At 39.5% G+C, this 18,872-nt stretch overlaps 1 protein-coding gene across 1 annotated transcript; it reads left to right on the plus strand.

Moving 5' to 3' along the window:
- Positions 1–1,667: 1,667 nt before the first annotated feature.
- LOC139941643 (arrestin domain-containing protein 3-like) lies at positions 1,668–18,195 on the plus strand. The gene is made up of 7 exons (XM_071938230.1): positions 1,668–2,030; positions 2,916–3,038; positions 3,418–3,653; positions 5,414–5,596; positions 6,548–6,733; positions 7,374–7,509; positions 10,248–18,195. The coding sequence occupies exons 1-7, from the start codon at positions 1,910–1,912 to the stop codon at positions 10,640–10,642; spliced, it is 1,380 nt and encodes a 459-aa protein (XP_071794331.1). The 5' UTR covers positions 1,668–1,909; the 3' UTR covers positions 10,643–18,195.
- The last annotated feature ends 677 nt before the right edge of the window (positions 18,196–18,872 follow it).

Consider the following 18,872-nt stretch of genomic DNA (forward strand, 5'->3'; position numbering starts at 1 on the left):
TCGCGAGATGCAATAAGCCCAAAGTGACAATAAAACAAAACCAGACCTGCCAAGTCTCACGCATTAGGCGTGAGACTCACGCATTTGGGCTCTGTCTCACGCTCACACGCACATCAACCATTATTGGGGCGAGATCGGGAAAAAAAATTAACGACATTTTTTGTACAAAATTTTGAACAAACAGAGCGCAAATTTGCAGATTGCGCACGCTTTTGCTCATCCAGTAGGTTCAGCTCAAATTCGGCAGAGCGCAAAACGCTTATTGCGCACAAGTTTGTTCCGATTCTTTTAGCAAAGTCGTTGAAATGCGCTCCACTAGCGAAGACACAACAGGCAGAAGAAGTGAGCGATTGATTTTGGACATCATTTTTAGTCTATTTTTTTCAAGTTTGGAAGGATATAATCTGACACAATCGAACCTCCACATTAACCATCAACATCTCCTGTGTACCTCAAGTGAGTTTTAATTATTCTGAGGAGGCTTTTGATGCATTTTGAAACACTTTTTGTCCACAATTAAATTTCACATTGTTTTATTTATTTATAAAAAAAAAAAAAAAAAGGTTGAGCGGCAATTTAAAAAGGCCTTCTTAAACTGGCAATTTTTTTTCCAGGGGGATGGGGGTTGAGCTTTGAAAAATCTCACACATAGCTAGCCTCTGGACTTGGCATCTCTGCCTGCAAAACACTTTGTTGACGTTCACGTTAAGTGCTCCCGTTATACATGCAGCCTATTGACCAGAAAGTTTACAAGACCAATTCAGATGAGAGTAAACTAAAAAGAGGCCTACGCTCTTACCACCCCCGCCCCCCCCCCCGAAAAAAAAATACAGTAGATAAATTAGATTTGTGGCACACAGCATGTTCCAAAAACTCGCTTTACTTATAGTGCTGTAGCAACGCTATGTATCGTGGGACGTAAAAATGTCATTTTTGACGATGTTTTTTAAAAAGGAAATGCAAGCATTATGAATGTATATTGAGTGTGTGGAGAAAGTTTTGGTAGTGTAGTACAAAAGAAACTTTAGTTATTGCTGGCTAACGGTCAGTTTCACCTATCAACGCTGATTTGAAAAACGTGTAACGTTAGGGAGGCCCAACATATTAGACCCCTATAAGGATCACGGGGGAGCCTTATAGTTTCTAGATGCATAAGGTACGTTGTCTAACCCAAAACGAGGTGGGTACAGCCACTGCAAGTAGTGGTGGACGTGCGAAATAGCTTCATTTTGGGTTAGAATTATGACGCCATGCATAAATATTGAGAGAGGCGTATAACACCCTCACCCACATTTCGAAATATTTGTGTAAAGGATTTTTATATCCTAGCGGGGTGCCGCGCGAAGCGCGGCATCCCGCTAGTTTAAGATTAAGGCCGTGTCCGAAACGACGACTTCGGCTACAGCTACGTCTAGATCAGCGCGTCTACCAGTGTTGAAGAATAGGCAGACGCGCGCGATCTAGCCGTAGCTGTAGCCGAAGTCGTAGTCTTGGTTCCAAGACCATTGGTGTTGCGCGGTCACACACAACAAACGTTCCGATTATGCACGGCAAAAGCTGTCCACGCTTGTAATGAACGAACGCTAGCGGGCGCTCTGTTTATCGGTTGATAAACTAAGTTTATCTCGATAAACTCTGTTTATCGGCGAAAAACAGTGTTTATCGAGATAAACTAAGTTTATCAAGTGATAAACAGAGTTTTTCTCGAAAAACAATGTTTATCGGTCGATAAACAGAATTATTGGGCATATGGCTTGCCATAGACGCCCGAACTTGAACTTTGAGTCCCTTCTATAGTTGGCGCGGTTGGCAAGTTGGGGCGGAACACAAGCAAAGGCTGACAAGCCATTTAACATTTCTTGTATTACTGCAGCAGTCGAATGTGTGTTGAAACCAGATACAGCACACCATGCCTAACTTACAACACTTTGAAGTGATTTTTGATGGAGATGTGTCAATCTTTAAGCCAGGAGACTACGTTCGTGGTTTTATAAGAATCGTTCTCGGAGCACAAAAGAACGATGTCAGAGGTGAGTGAACACAATACAAGGGTGTGCGCAACACTCATTGGTAAGATGTGCACATAAGAGTGATAACAAATCGAAGTCTTTTATCACACCTCCTACTGAGTAATATAATAGGGGGCTGGTCATCTCGCCACCTAGCAAGCTCGCCACCAACAAAGTCGCCCCCTGCAAAGTCACCCACTAACCGGCTCGCCCGAGTTGTTACAAAGTCACCCCCTGACAATGTCGCCCCCAAACAAAGTCGCCCCCTAGCAAAGGTGCCCCCTGACAATGTCGCCCCCAGCCAATGTCGCTCTAACGAAAAAACATTTAACTTTTACTTTTAATGGTCAGGAAGTATGACAAAAATTTAAAACGTTTCTTATAAAACAAATAAGAATGGTCACATGATATATTGTCAGGATCCCGACAAAAAATTTTGAGCACTTTATTTCACTGCTACTATTAATTGAGCAATGGCTCGAATGAAAGCTTGTAACTTTGTCGACCCCCATCAAAATACCTAAACACTTTGGGTCAAATCGGCCAAAAATCTGACATAGGGTTAGTATCTTTAACTATTGAAAAAAAAATTCTCCAAAACTTTGTAAAGAATCTGTTCGATGGCCGTGGTTTGTGTGTACGCGCGCATGCTTAGATTACTAAAGCGTGATATTCTTGTGTGCCCGACGTGACGCGCTCTCCACCAGTGGGAGTAGAGAAACTGGGGTATTTTCAAATTTTTGTTTAATTGATGTCATGCAAAATAGTAGGTTTTCACTATTTACTCGTGACCCAGATGGTTGATTAATGTTAAAATGTATATGATGGATTACGATGAAATGCTTACACTGCCAGCAACTGTTTTATGTTTTTGAACTAAATTGACATTCACTTTACTGTTTTTAGGTATTCAAATCAAGATTCAAGGCAAAGCAAACACACATTGGACCGAGCGGCATAATAAAAATACCAGACACTATTCAGCCAAAGAAATATACTTCAAAGAAAGAGTAATATGCTTTGGAAAAGGTAAGACTGTTTATGTTGTTTTGATACACTATCATCAGTAGTTAATTAGATTTCATAGCATAACAACAACAAATTTTGCATAAAACAGTTCGGTTCGGGATTCAAAAAACTTCTTTCTTGTTACCGATACAGTGTTATTTTCAGTTAATAGAATTTAACATACAAAATAACTGGTCAGCTTTCTCCATAAAGACGATCAGAGCATACTGATCGAAATGCTGAGTTGAAACCATCGGAACTTTTCAGAACCACCCCAGCTCATTTAGAGATAGTCATTACATAGTGTTACCCCAAACCTTTCCAAATTGTATTTCCGCCATGCAAAGTTTCAAATCCTACTCATGCTTTATTTAGTGAAGTTTCTTGTCCAACTTGGCAGATAAGAGAGACCCAGGAGCGTCGAAGGTTTGCATGGAAGCTGGCGAGCATCACTTTCCTTTTACCTTCCAGATCCCCTACGTCCCTCTACCCTACCCGTTCGAAGGCTGCTCTGGCTGGATTCGTTACAAGCTCAAGTGTAAAATCGACCGCCCCTGGAAGTTTAATCACACAGTTGAGAGGCTGTTTTCTGTGATTGGGCAGCCCATTGATCTCAACCTGATGCAGATTGCAAGGGTTAGGGAGTTGTCTTTGTTTAAAGGGTCTTGGTACTTTTTGTAACACAAGATGTCCACAGATTTAGATTAAACATACACAGTTGGACGATAATAATAGTAGAAAGCTTCCCTTATAATATTACTTGCTGAGATGTTTTCATATCAGTTTTAGTATGTAAATTGTATTTACCGTAACTTGTAACAATGTCTCAAAAACTACAGTACCTCGGCAGGTGATCAATTAAGGGAAGCTTTCTACCATCATTATCTTCAAACTGTGTAAAGGCCCTGTCACCTTGACGTTTAAGCCAGCGTATGCCAATGTATGCAAATTTGGCCGAATATGCTGGCGTACGTCGAATAAGTTATGGGTAAGTTTTGTATAGGTTAAGAGCACGCTGAAACACGCTGATATACGTCGTTGTAAGAAGAGGTCGTCAAGAAATAATGTGCATGCACAAAATTTTTAAAACAGTTTAATGTAAATCTGTGGACATTGTGTTTTGTGTCCTCTTGAGAGTACCCAATTCCTTTAATATTAATTTTGGCCTTACCCTTGAACCAATGTGGGTGAAACCCAAATTAATATTCTTTATCTGAATCCGTGCGGTACCCGCTGTTATAAAATAGGATTCGACCTGCCTCTGGCTATTGGGCAATCTCTATGGTCTAGTTTGTAAGACACTGCTCAAGAGTTGCAAAGGTACCAGCGGAGTATAATATGCCTGTTATTTGTTCACAGAATTCGGGAAGTACTTGGCCCAATTTCATAGCGCTGCTTAGCGGCCGATTTTGTGCTTACTGTGCAATTTCTATTTCATAGCGCTGCTAACCGTAAGCACACGAAAAGGCATGCTTACCTTCCGGTGCTTACCACACGGAAATAAATGACGTCACAATAATGCAAATCCACGGTAAACACGCAATATGGCCGCCCAATTTTTCTGATAACCTCTGCAATACGCTAAGGCTTAAGCAAATTTTTCTGCCACAGTAAGCACGCTAATTTGCTTACTGTTAAGCAGCATTATGAAATTGTGCCCTGAGTGCTAATCACACATCGATGTTAGGGTAAAAACTAAAATCAATAATAATTCAGATTTTTGACACTTTTAAAGATGGCCGTGCTCTGTGTTCTTTCATCCCTTGGAAGTATGAGGCAAAATGACCGTGGGGATAGTTGATTTGGGTCGATAACATGAATTAGTTAGGCCAAGTAAAAAAAAAACATGTTTAGCGTCCGCGCCCGCTTTTTCATTTTACTTTTTATTCTATTTTTTTATGCACATTTTGTTTTAATGATTTTTTGTTTTTGAAAAATGGTTTTTAAACGATCTCAGCTAAAACAATCAGAATGTCTTGTCTAAATGTCTTGACCAAAATGTTTCATTTATGTATTGTGTGTTTCAGCAGTGGAAAAAACAATGGATATTTGACATTTTAACAAAGAATGGCGGCCATCTGGAAATAAAAAATAAAAGGCCCCTCCTCCTTCCTTTTTTTGAGAAACCCGGACGCTAAACATATTTCTTTTTTTACTCGGCCTTAAGTGTAACCCTCAACTTGAAGTGGTCATCTGGCCTTGTGATGTCCGGTGATATCTCATTCAAAAACAAATTTTATTCAAGTAAATTGTTAACAAAATGTTTTTTTAAATTTTTTTTCTACTTTCCATACCAACAACGGGGGGATTAATCACAGACGATGTGATGTCTGGTTTGTCTCATTAAAACAAAACGTAAAAAATATGATTTTTTTAATTTTGTATTAATTTTTCAGTACCCACTACAAGGGAATGATTCAAAGACTGTCTGCCTCTGGTGCTGTGCCTCTGGTCCCATATTAACCACAGCGTTGACTGATAAGGCTGCATATGTAGCTGGAGAGCCCATCTTTGTGTCTTGCAATATAGAAAACAACAGCAACAGAAACATTATCGATATCACTGTCAAACTCATTCAGGTAAGCTGTCTCCAAGGCCTCAACCAAGATGGCGGCTACAACTACGGCTATAGCCATAGAAATAGAACACGGAGAGCGCTGAGCTCGGCCACTCTTTGTGTCGTCTCTGGACGCAGCGTATCGATATCGCGCAATACTCGTGTTATGGCAAAATGATCATCGCGTGAGATGCGCGTATGGCAAAATGGCAAGAAGTCAGCGCACATAAAGACCGTTACTAGTGTGTTCATTGTATGGCAAATATTTTGACATCAAAATACTTTGCCATACGTGCATAACAAAAATGGCGTATGCGCGTCCATAAAAATAGTCTCACAATGAAACCACATGCACAATGAGACACTCGGCGTTCTCCGGGTTCTATTTCTTTGGGCTATGGCTAGGGTTTCTGCTCCGGTATTGACACAAAGAAGATACTAGCGCATGCGTTGTAGACTGTCGCATCGGTAACGGTCATTCATAGGGTAAATACGCATATAGAGGAACATTTCACATGTTTAACAGTCTACTACGCGTCCACTTTACGAAGCAGTAGTTTAACTGACGCTCGCATGGTCGTGTATTATATTAACACACTCGTGAACATTGCTTTGCTACATGCACATGAAAAGAAGGTGGCATGTGTGTAAATGACAAGGTTTTCCAGAAGGTGACAAACTTGTTCCCTCAGAAAAATCTTTAAACCCTGTAAGATGTAAAACGGTGGACTTTATGTTTTGTGTTGTATTTTAGAAATGAGTGAAGTAATTTCACACAAAATATTGAAGCATGTACAACAAATATACGCAACTCTCCTGAAAACATTGGTCTGTGATTTTCACTTTTTTTCTTCTCAAAAACATGACAACTTATATGAAGCTGAAACTTCTACAGGTGTCAAAACTTTTAATATTTACAACAACCAACACTTAAATTGTCAAGTCTGGGTCATTCTTTGCTTTGTCTCAACAGAGGGTTTCTTTCCACTCAACTGTGGGAAAAACCAAGGAAGTAATTAAACTTTTGGTCCAAATAAACGGGTCTGGATGCGGGGCTGGAGAGACGGCATCGATGGTCTGGAGCCCTCTATTGATACCAGCCGTCCCCCCATCAGGACCGCTGGGTTGCCTTATCATGAAGATTGAATATGAAGTAGAGGTAAGGTCAATTCTGTTGGTATTATAGTCAGGTTGGTGTGGCGATATCTTGCCTTGCTTTCCACGTCTAAGACCCCAGTTCAAATCCCACCGTAGGCGCAGGGCTGGAATATCATCATGATTGAGTATAAAGTAGAGGTAAGGTCAATCCTGTTGGTATAATAATCAGGTTCAGGGTTCTCCACAGGGTTAAATTTTGTCCGGGCGTTAAACCAATCCTGCCCTATCGCCAAATTGCGCAAACCATTTCTGCACTGTTTTCAAGTTGCGCAAATAATTCAAGCATGATCTTCAAATTGCGCAAATTGTTCCATATGTATTGGCATTATTGCGCACACTACTCCTATACTATCAGCAAATTGCGCAAACTATTCATGCTCAAATAGATAAGCCAATTGCACAAACCACAAACCATTCCTGCACGACTGGCAGTTGCACAAACCATTCCTGCACGATCAGCAGTTGCATGTTTGTTCGGGCGCGGCATTTTTTGTCCGGGCGCATTTGGTATTTTGAGAATTTTGTCCGGGCGCAGCGCCTGAACAAAACAGCATGTGGAGAACCCTGAGGTTGGTGTATCGATATCTTGCCTTGCTTTCCACTTCAAGAATGTCTGAAATTGTTTTGATTTGTCTGTTTAGATTGTGGTTCATGTTTCACACACTCCATTTGATACTTCTGTGATACTGCCAGTTATCATAGGAACAGTGCCTTTGCATCAGCCTTGCTCACCACAAGCTACTAATTGTGTCATCACACAGCAACCCTCGGCCAATGGTAAGGCAATACTATATGTTCATCTGATTGTGGCAGGAGATTCTGTCCCCCTGGAGACTGGTCTCCTCATAATTTGGTGAACTGTGTTACACTCTGATAGCGCCCTCTTTTGAACCATTCACCTTATTCAGCCCACGTTAAAGGAACACGTTGCCTTGGATCGGTCGAGTTGGTCTTTGAAAAGCGTTTGTAACCAATTTTGTTTTTAATAAAAAGCATATGGGTAGAGAGATGTTGTAAAAGTAGAATATAATGATCCACACCAACATGCCTCTAAATTGCACGGTTTTCCTTTTACCTTGTCGACTAACACGGTCGGCCATTTATGGGGGTCAAATTTTTGACTCCCATGACCGACCGTGTTCGCACAGTTAAAGGAAAACCACACAATTTTGAGGCAAATTTGTGTGGATCATTGTATTCTACTTTTAAAACATCCTTACGAACCATGCATTTTATAAAAAATGGTTACAAACGCTTTTTATAAACCAACTCGTCGGATCCAAGGCAACGTGTTCCTTTCAATCTAGTTAAAATGAAAACATTCTTTTTCAATCAGTAAATCTCCCCTTGCTGGGCCTGCAGTTCTAGTCAAAGAGAGACCAGCTTTTTACTAGCCTTGCTCAAGGCAGTCGAATTATTCACTCCGAAAAAAGACCGCCGCTGTATAAAAACCCACCCGAATTCACTGTGCGTAAAACCCACCCGTATTCACTGTGCGTAACATCGCACGACACGATGCCCCCGTACACTATCCGCATGCGGAGGCCGTCAGGCCGACAGCCTTGTAGGATCTGTGTTGAAGCCACTGACCTCATTACTATAATAAGCGAAGAGTTCCCACGGTCAGCTCATTACCATAATGCCCGCGAAAGACGAGACATGTTTACCTCACACACCACCACCACGGACGCATGATAGGGTCCAAAGGTCGTGATAAGGGAAGTGCGTGATTGGACGTCAGAATGAATAATTCATTTGCCTCACATCCTGTGTTGTCTGATAGGTCTGACGAACGATGTACATATTCATGAGCTGCATACTAGCATATCCTCGAGCCCCCCCAATTTCGTCCACTATTGGATTTTTTTCAATACAACACATTACAACGGGAAGATACAGATCCGACAAGGCTGTCGGCCTGACGGCCTCCGCATGCGGTTAGTGGTGTACGAGTGCGATGACTTGTGTGAACAGTACTCGTGCGATGTGACAGTGTGTATACGGGTTGGTCATTCGGTGTGATCGCACACACCATGCACAGGGTATACGGCGGGTGGGTTTACAGCTGCGTCTTTTCGGAGCGAATAATGCGACTGCCTTGAGCAAGGCTAGCTTTTTACAGGACTTTCTTGACTAAATGCTGTGGTTTTCCTCCTGGTTTTTTTTATTGCATTCCCATTGATGTTTTTTCCTGTCATTCTCTGAGCGCTTTGCAACCTTAAGAAAAGGCGCTCTATAAATGGTGTTACATGTACATGTTTTATTTATTATTATTATTATTATTATTATTATTGTTATTGTTATTGTTATTGTTATTGTTTTTGTTATTGTTATGGTTATTGTTATTGTTATTGTTATTGTTATTGTTATTGTTATTGTTATTATTTCTCAGGATCCTCGCTGTTCCCAAAAGCGCTGCCTTCTGTAACAGATCTACCCTCACATTTGTCCCTATTTCATCTAGATGTTTCCCCAGTGCTTTGGGAATGGTGCCAAGTGCTTCAACCACCACGGGGACTACTTTTACCTTTACCTGCCAAATCTTACGAAGTTCCCTGGCCAGGTCCTGGTACTTCTCGATCTTTTCCATCTCCTTCGAGGCTACCCTTATATCACCTGGCACAGCTATGTTTATTATTATTATTATTGTTATTATTATTATTGTTATTATTGTCCCGTGTGGAGGACATGTCAGACTCGGGTGGACAGAATCCCCTTGGGGCATCGACATCATCACTTACACACTTGCACTTCAAGTGTGATGAGTAGTAGTTACGCCTCAGGTTTTGTTAAACCCCCATATCTTTGCAATGCCTGTCTAGATGAGGGCGGTGTCGTGGCCGAGTGGACCATTAAACTCAAGTTCTGGTGGTTAAAGGCAGTGGACACTTTTGGTAATTGCTCAAAATAATTATCCTCATAAAACCTCATTTGGTAGCGAGTAATGGGGAGAGGTTGATGGTATAAAACATTGTGAGAAACGGCTCCCTCTGAAGAGATGTAGTTTTCGAGAAAGAAGTGATTTTCCATGAATTTGGTTTTGAGACCTCAAGTTTAGAATTTGAGGCCTCGAAATCAAGCATCTGAAAGCACACAACTTTGTGTGACAAGGGTGTTTTTTCTTTCATAATTATCTCACAACTCCAACGACCAATCGAGCTCAAATTTTCACAGGCTTATTATTTTGTACATATGTTGAGACACTCCTAGAGAGAAGACTGGTCTTTCACAATTACCAATAGTGTCCACTGTCTTTAATTCAACGGGATGTGCGTTCAAATCCTGGTCGTGACACTTGTGTCCTTAAACAAGAGGCTTACCATTGCTTCTCTCCAACCGGGGGTAAAATGGGTACTTGTGAGGGCAGTTGAGTGCAAGTTGACACTACATCACCTCGGACCAATCTTCACACAGATATGGAAAGCATACCTCTCATCACATGAAACCAATAAACAAACTGTATCCAATGAAATCATTAGAGCCTATAAGACCAGTGCCTGTCTTTATCCTTGCAGATGGGGTACAGTCTATAGATGTAGCACACAACAGTAACTTTGGACAGTCTACGCCTCCTCCGAGCTACGAGCTGGCCATGGATGGACTCCAGGAGATCCCAAGCAAGAGTGGCCACGACTACACATTCGGTAAACTCATGTACGCCCCTCAGTACCCAACCTACAGCATGCCAACCAATCAACCTACATGGGATCCTATGAATCCCCCTCAGGGCCCTGGCCCTGTTTTACCAGGATTTTCACATGGGTTACCACCCCCTGGTGTTTTGATGCACCCGTCTGTGGACCCCCCACCTCCGGGTGGGTCTGGGGCCCCCCCACCTCCGGGCGGGTCTGGGGCCCCCCCACCTCCAGGCGGGTCTGGGTATCCACCCCAAGATAAACCAAAATATTAAAAGAGTTCCAAATAACTCTCTTGGAAATCCAAAGACTGAAATAGAATGTAACGTGTGGGGTGGAGGATTTTCTGTATCTAGTTTGTGTTAAATTTCAACTCATAATAATCTGTTTTAAAAAAACAACAACTCAGCGAAATCACGTGTTTCCATTTAATGGAACAATTCAGATTTCAACCGTTCATATTTGTATATTATGTAGAATTCTTATTCAATGAAACCTTAATAATTATAATAAAAATATATATTTGGTTTGCAGTGGCACCAAGTGTGTATTAACTTGCTAGGTAGAGTTTGTTCTTTAGAGAACTGTCATGCTATACATTCTACTCCTGACGATGACTAGAGCAAGCTAGTCGAAACGTTGAGACCAATTTAAGAACTCACTCCGCAGTTAACAATGATCTTATAAGCTAAAGTGGTAGTCCGACCAACTTTCTTTACCCAGGTAGTAAACAAATATTGACTGCTTCGAGTGGCATAGTAGCAAGTAAGCCAGTAAGATGTCACTGACTGTACTCTCATATTGGCTGACATAGGAATCCAAGCAGTCGTGATCAACTTCTAGATTTGCTAAATGAGTGCCTATGTTGCGGAACACTTCGGGAGGATTCACATGTTTCCATTGTCTGCTCTTTATAGTAACGGTTGGTACTTTGGGCTAGCTTTTTGCACAGACTCAAGTTACACATGACTGCATAATGGTCTGATAATCCAGGTAGAATAACAAAGTTTGAGACAATTGGTGGGGTGATTTCACGAGTTATGACAAGGTCGAGGCAATGACCGAGACGATGAGATGGCTCCTTGATATTGCTGGGTAAGGCCAAAAGCCTGAAGTAGATGCTTAAACTGGTTTGCATTGGCGTTGTGGATGTCATCAACATGAATGTTAAAGTCACCGGTGATGATGATTCCCGATGGATGAAGGAGATATTCCAAAATCAAGTTCTCAAAGTCCCTAAGAAAACTTGAGAAAGTCACATGTTGGCCGTTTGAATCTCTTTCAGGTCTGTATACAATGACAAGGCGAACAGATTTAGAGATTCCGGAAACTTCAGCAAGAAGAGATTCAAAAGTTGTGTACTGGACGTCATTATTTTTCACAGAGACAGATACAGTATCTGTACAGTATTGCAACTCCTCCACGGGTCTTGTGAGGTCTTTGGATGTGATGAAAGTAGTAGCCTGCAGGGGTACACTGACGACATGTTAAGTTGTCGTCTGGTCTCAGCCATGTTTCTGAAACGGCAACAAGGTCCAGATCTTTGTGCAGAACAAAATCAGCAAAATCGTCTCGTTTGTTACAGATGGAATGTGGGTTCAGAATACAAAGGCTGAGTTGCAATTTGGCTGGAGTCACTGACTGGAACAGATGGGAGTGTAACTTCGGGTATAGGGGTTTTATGAGCAGTTCTCCGGCGACCAGCTTTTTTACCACGATGTGTAGGTCGGTAAACAGTGCTGGGATTTACAAAAAGGCCAAGGTTCTGCAATGTTAGTATACAGGAAAGCAGCAGAGTTGTAGCACGTGTGGATGGGGGCATATTGGAGACTGAGAAGCTTGTTTCGTGAGTAGGAGTTTGCAGAGTTTGGACTAGCTTTTGCTGAGTTTGACTTATTGACACCTTCAGGGCCGGGATTTGTAGCAATGTCACCAAAGATCACAATTTCCAAATGAAAAGTGGCTGGGGAGTTGTCATAGTAAGAAATATAGGGCATTTCAGTTATTTACAATGCTGGATGAGTCCTAGATATGTCTTTGGCAGAATGCAAGCACCAAGCTCAACTGATGCTGATGGAACAAAGCTGACCACAGATGAGTCAGTACAGTACAATGGTCTAGCAAGCAGGGAGTGAATGAAAAGGATTCTTTATTACCTCCATTGTGCCCAGATGGGAGAACAGTGTCCATGGACTAAGTGGATGACTGCACACAGAAACTAGGATGCAGCCACCTAAGTGTGTGTTGGCTTTCTACACCAGAATCTTCAGCTGAGACAGTGAAAAATTTCCACCAGAAAATCACTATTTTCACAATTCAGATGACTCCAGGATACACAGAAAAAATCCTGTAGATTACAGGTGTAGTAACAAATCCAATTGTATAAGAGTAAGAACACAAATTGAGCAATATACTAAGAAATTAGCAAACAAACACAGAACTGATTTGAGTGGCCGCTGTTAGGCGCTCAGTCAATTACATAGTATTATTATGGTAATCTAATTTTACTAAGTAAGGAATTTTTTGCAAGCAAAAATTTGTGTTAAAGCAGCCCTATGAAATTTGGCCCAGGACCGTTCTTACAGAACTGGGAAGTCTTGCGAAAAACCCAATGAATCTACTCCATGGTAGAATATATAGCAAGACAACCTCAAGAACAACCTCTGCCTGGCAAGAAGATACACACATGGTGTTACCGCAATAAAAAATAATCATGATAATAATAATAAAGACTTGTTGTTGGCACATATCCGCCCTGCTGGAAGCTCTAGATATTTTCATATGTATATAAGTGATGGGGGTTTGTTGAGGAGGACGGTGCGAATGAAGTCACCTTTTTATCATGCACATGACATGGCTTAACGCCCCATTCAGTATCATACACATGACATGGCTTTATGCCCCATTCAGAAGGCGTGAAAGCGAACAAATTTGTGATGTGGTAAAGTGCCTTGATCATTGACACATGTTACCCTACCAGGCATGAAATGCTGCAATACATTATTTTTATTTGGAGAGTTGTATCTTTTTTCTTTCTTTTTTTGCGAAGCAGAATGATCCTTTTTTATAATGATTCCCAATCGTCAATTCCCCAGTTGGGTTGGACCCCATTGCCAGCGGTCAGTCAATTAATAATAATAATAATAATAGTGGCTTCTTATATAGCGCGCATATCCGTCACTCAATGACGCTCCTGGTGCTGTAACATACTGGGTGAGTTCGTTTAGCTTCCCTGGGTTGACCCCGATGTGGGGCGTTTTTTTTTTTCCAAAACGAACGTGGGAAATTATCTGCACACATTCGTCCTGGAAAAATAAACCTGCCACACACCGGGGTATTTCCTGTAGGGTATGTTGGACTTTGTTAGAGTTAAGAGCCCTTAACACAAGTTACAGTTGAATGAGCGGAACAGTTTAAACCTTGGATGGTCCTAACTCATTTTTGCTACAAAGTATCAACTTGAAACTTGTATCAAATGTTGCCACTAAGAATGTAAGTCATGATTGTGACACCAGTTCCAGTTGAATGAGCTAAAACAAAACAAATTAAAGACACTGGACACTATTGGTAATTGTCAAAGACCAGTCTTCTCACTTGGTGTATCTCAACATATGCATAACATAACAAACCTGTGAAAATTTGAGCTTGATTGGTCATCGGAGTTGCGAGACAACTATGAACGAAAAAAACACCCTTGTCACACGAAGTTGTGTGCTTTCAGATGCTTGTTTTCGAGACCTCAAATTCTAAACTTGAGGTCTCGAAATCAAATTCGTGGAAAATAACTTCTAACGTCACTTCAGAGGGAGCCGTTTCTCACAAGGTTTTGTACATCAACCTCTCCCCATTACTCGTTACCAAGTGAGGTTTTATGATGATGATTATTTTAAGTAATTACCAAGAGTGTCCATTGCCTTTAATAATAAAGAGGTTTTACAAGACGAATGGTATCGAAAGTGCTATTTTTAAACATTAATAATTATCTCAACCATAGATGTAAAAAGTATAAAGGGACAAAAATAGAAGTAACATATATTTTCTTGTTTTGGTAAAAATATATATATTAAAGTTCAGTGCCAGTCTCTTTCACTGTAGGCCTACTGTGTATATATACACAGTATAGTGCACACCCTTTTGTTTGTGTTTGAGATATATATATATATAAAAGAGTTTGATTACTTTGATTGGCTGTTATTTTCCCGCTTCTTTCTGGATCCTTTCCTTAATCCCTTTCCCCCTCTCTTTTTCTATAAATGGATATGTATTTGTTTGTACTTGTTTTATGCCTCTGAAGAAGGTCCGGATTGGATCGAAAGCTAAGGCCATCTACCCTATTCATTATATATATAAAAGAGTAATATTAATAGCTTGGTGCCATTGTTTAAGTAAGAGGAAAATTCATAGCTAGATTTATCAATGTTAAAGTGCAGCCTACATTTTTTTAGTCGAGCATCCACCGCCGATTACTAAGGTGGTCAAATAGTACTCAGTTTATGTTTTGTAATTGCTCTTAGAATTAAAGAATCGGGGTACTTTTTGTAAACCAAAACACAATGTCCACAGATTTACATTAAACTTACACAGTTTGAAGATGGTGTCCGTAGAAAGCTCACCTAAAAATATTACACGTCGAGGTGCTGTAATTTTGGAGAAATTAATAAAACAATGTCACGGAGATGTTTTACATGCTAAACTGATTCTTGTGTCACTAAGACAAAAAATATGTTAGTGACTTATTGTTTTACTCATTTCTCGAAAACTACATCACCTCAGCAAGTGATTTTTTTAAGGGTAGCTTTCTACGTTTTATCGTTTCATCGTTTTAATATATTTAAACTGTGTGAGTTAAATGTTAATCTGTGGACATTGTGTTTTGTGTCCTACAAAAAGTACCCAGACCCTTTAATGGCAATAAAAACTTACTTGGTTAGAAGAACAGCAGCTTTTAATATTTCAAAGTATTTTTAACAATATTTATATTATGGGATGGGCAAAGCTTAACATGATTCTGACCTCGGTCGACTAGAGAGAGAGATATGTAATGTTGTTATGGCGAATAGTTTAATCTGAGAAACTTACTGTCAGAAACGTTTCTCAGATTTGTTTTATTCCAGTTCAAATATTCTTCATGTGAGTATAAGTTGTATAACTGCTTAAGATTTTCAGCGACATCTCAAAAATGCTATACTATTTTGAGGGAAATGTGTACAGTAACCAAAACCAAGTATGTATGTTCACTTTAAGGCATCAAATATTCTGATATCCAAGTTTCTAAAAAGATCATGGCAAACAAATGTTTAAAATACCCTCCTTGCTGCAGTTCAGTAGAAAAAATTAGCATCATATTAAGTAGGGCCTATGGGTCACTACATCTTAAACTTAAAGTCACCTGGAAATATAATTTTTTTTTCTTTCAAACATAAGAGTATATGCTTACGAACAATAAAACAATTTTTTTAGTAATTGTTTGTCACGATTTATATGTTGAAAAAATATATAAAGTTGTTTGGGGGGGCTGACTCCGCCTACCCCTTTTGTAACGTCAATCGAGGCAGACTTTGCCTGCAACACGTGCAAAGTACATGTACCTCCAAGTCGTGAGTTGGTACATTTCAAAAAGTGTTTTTCTGCATTCAACAGCAATACACCTGGTCGGCATTGCCGGAAAAAAACAAAAAACAAAAATTTTGAAACGTACAAACTCACGATTTTGTCCGTACATGTACTTTGCAATTGTGTTTACTCTACGCATTACAGGCAAAGTCTGCCTCGATTGACGTCACGAACAGCGCCCTCGCGGGTCGGGGTCTACACTTAAATTTGTAAATAACATAAGAACTGATTTTTTAAAACCTTAGCTAACTGTTTATTCACATTCCACTCATCAAAACACATATATTAGTGACAAAAGCTTTATTTTGAAAAAATACCACTTCCAGGTGACTTACTGTTTTTTCAGTGATTACTATACCATGCAGCTATCCTGTATATTTTGCCAAACTTTACTTTTTTTAAAGCCAACTTCAAGACTTGGAGAGTGGAGTCACTCAGTTTCTGTTCAGATTTTTTGTTAAACATTTACAAGGTCTATGTTATCTGAAATAAAATCCTTTTTAATTTTCTTTTTCTTAATTTTATTTTTAAAACTACTTTTTTTATGCCCATTTGGCAAAGCTGGAGGGTCATAGTGTTGCCAATTGTCTTTCCTTGTGTGTATTTATTTTATCTGTCCGTCTGTGTGTGCAATTATTATCCAAGCGATAACTCAGGAAAGACTCGTCATTATCAAAACTCCAAAACTTGGTGTGTCAGTTGGTCTTGGGATCCCCCATAGGCCTGTTATTGTTTGACAATCCCTTGATCAAGTGTCAAGTTCGATGTGGCTAAAACAAAATAAGTAGGATTTGAAACTTTGCATGGTGTAAATACGATATAGAAAGGTTTGCGGTATCACCATTTTTCTGGAGAAAAAAGAAAAAAGAAAAAAAGACGATCAGAGCATACTGATCGAAACGTTGAGTTGAAACCAATGGTTCTTTTCAAAACCACCCCAACTCATTAGAGATAGTCATTACATGGTGTTACCGCAAACCTTTCTATAAAACAAAATAATTACTGTCCAATTGATAACTCAGGAAGGACTTTGCATCATCAACTCCAAACTTGGTCTGTAAACTTGTCTTGGTATCCCCCAGAGGCCTATTGTTTTGGGGGACCCCCCCCCCCCCCCAGATCAATGTCAAGTCCATTGTGGCTAAAACCAAAAGTAATAACTCGAGAAGAATGAGATTCAATTTGTGTTTGTGTTTGTAAGCACGATTAATATTTTAATGCACAGATGGACATTTCAATAATATTCTTGTTTATAGATTTACAGATAAATACTTTTGCTTTTTCCAATCACCTATGGTACTATACCTTAGTAGCTTTAACATACAGCTTTTGTTTTTGTTTAAAAGATCTCCAGAAGATGATCAGAGCATACTGATCGAAATGTCGAGTTGAAACCAACGGTTCTTTTCAGAACACCCCCAACTCGTTTAGAAATAGTCATTGTTACCGCAAATCTTTCCATATGGTATTTCCACCATGCAAAGTTCCAAATCCTACTGACTTAATTTAGGTAACTATCTATGAAATCACTTTTTTTTATTATAACTCTGAAATAGTTATTGTACTTTGCATAACAGTTTTTATTGATAATTTTTTTGTGTAGTTCTTCCTTGTTTTTTAGAACCTGCAACTCCTAGCATTATCACAGTGTGTTAAATTTAATATTGAAAAGACTAGAAAGACCAAACAAATGAAGAAGGATTTTAAATTATTTTTTTGTAGTTTTGTTTTATTTTTTTCTATCCAAAGTAAAATTAAATATGATGGCCATGATACAAAGCCTTTAAAAGTCATTAACCTTGTGTTGCATCTTTTTCAACAGAGATTGGGGGAAACCTATAAATATACCTTATTATGGCAGCCATCTTGTCTACTTCCAGTCATAATGATTGTAACACAACCGAGGCTTTGGGACAAAAAATTCATGATACCATTGCAGACAACATAGAACTTAACCAAATTGTACCATTCTGAAAAATAATTATCCCAAACATCTTTCTTGAGTTTGTTGTTTCGAAGTAATGTTGTTTTGGTTGTTATTTGGGTGGGTGTTTTTAAATGGTATTCATTTCTGTGCTCAGGTTTTGATGTTAGTGCTTTGGTTAAGAGGCTATTTAATATATATTTTGAAACTATTATGTGCCAAAGCATGCTGTGTAGTTTGTTCACAGATGTGAATTAATCATTGAATAAAGGTACTCCATGACAACCCAAAGATTTGCTACCAATTTCGAGTATAAGCTTTTGAATGCATTGTGATTGTCAAGAAAGGTGTAAAATCAACCCCTGCCAGACACTTTCCACTATTGGTAATTACTCAAAATAATTGTTAGCATAAAAACCTACTTGCATGGAATATCAAGCATTGAGGGTTGTTGATTGTGTGACCGGCACTCCCTGTGAAGTAATGTAGTTTTTGTGAGAGAGGTAATTTCTCACTCTTATAATAAATGACTTCGGCTGAAGCCTTTTTTATGCATCTGAGAATACACACCAAACAAAATGTGCAACAGGTTTTTTTCTTTCATTATTCTCCTACATTCACAGTTCAATGACAGTTTTGAGCTTAAATGTTCACAGATTTGTTGTTTTTGCACAATGTTGGGTACAACAAGTGAGAATACTGGTCTTTGACAATACCAAATGTGTCTAGTGCCTTTAATTAATTTATCAAATTAAATTTATCAAAACAAAATGCTGAACTTTAAAAAGAGTAAACCCACATAAATCAATCTAATCCTTAGCAAGCACACAGCACTGCAATTGTGTGTGTGTTTTTCTTGTGTCTTTGTTCATATTTAAATTTCTCATTGGTTAAAGCATCAAGATAGAAGTATTTCTATATCCGTGGTTAAAGGCACTGGACACGTGACTATCGGTAATTACTTGAAA

This window comes from Asterias amurensis, chromosome 9 (genome assembly GCF_032118995.1).
Source record: "Asterias amurensis chromosome 9, ASM3211899v1".
In the NCBI taxonomy this organism is placed as follows: Eukaryota; Metazoa; Echinodermata; class Asteroidea; order Forcipulatida; family Asteriidae; genus Asterias; species Asterias amurensis.

Coding starts and splice junctions, on each gene's coding strand:
- LOC139941643 (XM_071938230.1), top strand. CDS start 1,910: ATGCCTAACTTACAACACTTTGAAGTGATTTTTGATGGAGATGTGTCA. Junction 3,039..3,417: donor AGTAATATGCTTTGGAAAAG/GTAAGACTGTTT, acceptor CCAACTTGGCAG/ATAAGAGAGACCCAGGAGCG. Junction 3,654..5,413: donor ACCTGATGCAGATTGCAAGG/GTTAGGGAGTTG, acceptor TTAATTTTTCAG/TACCCACTACAAGGGAATGA.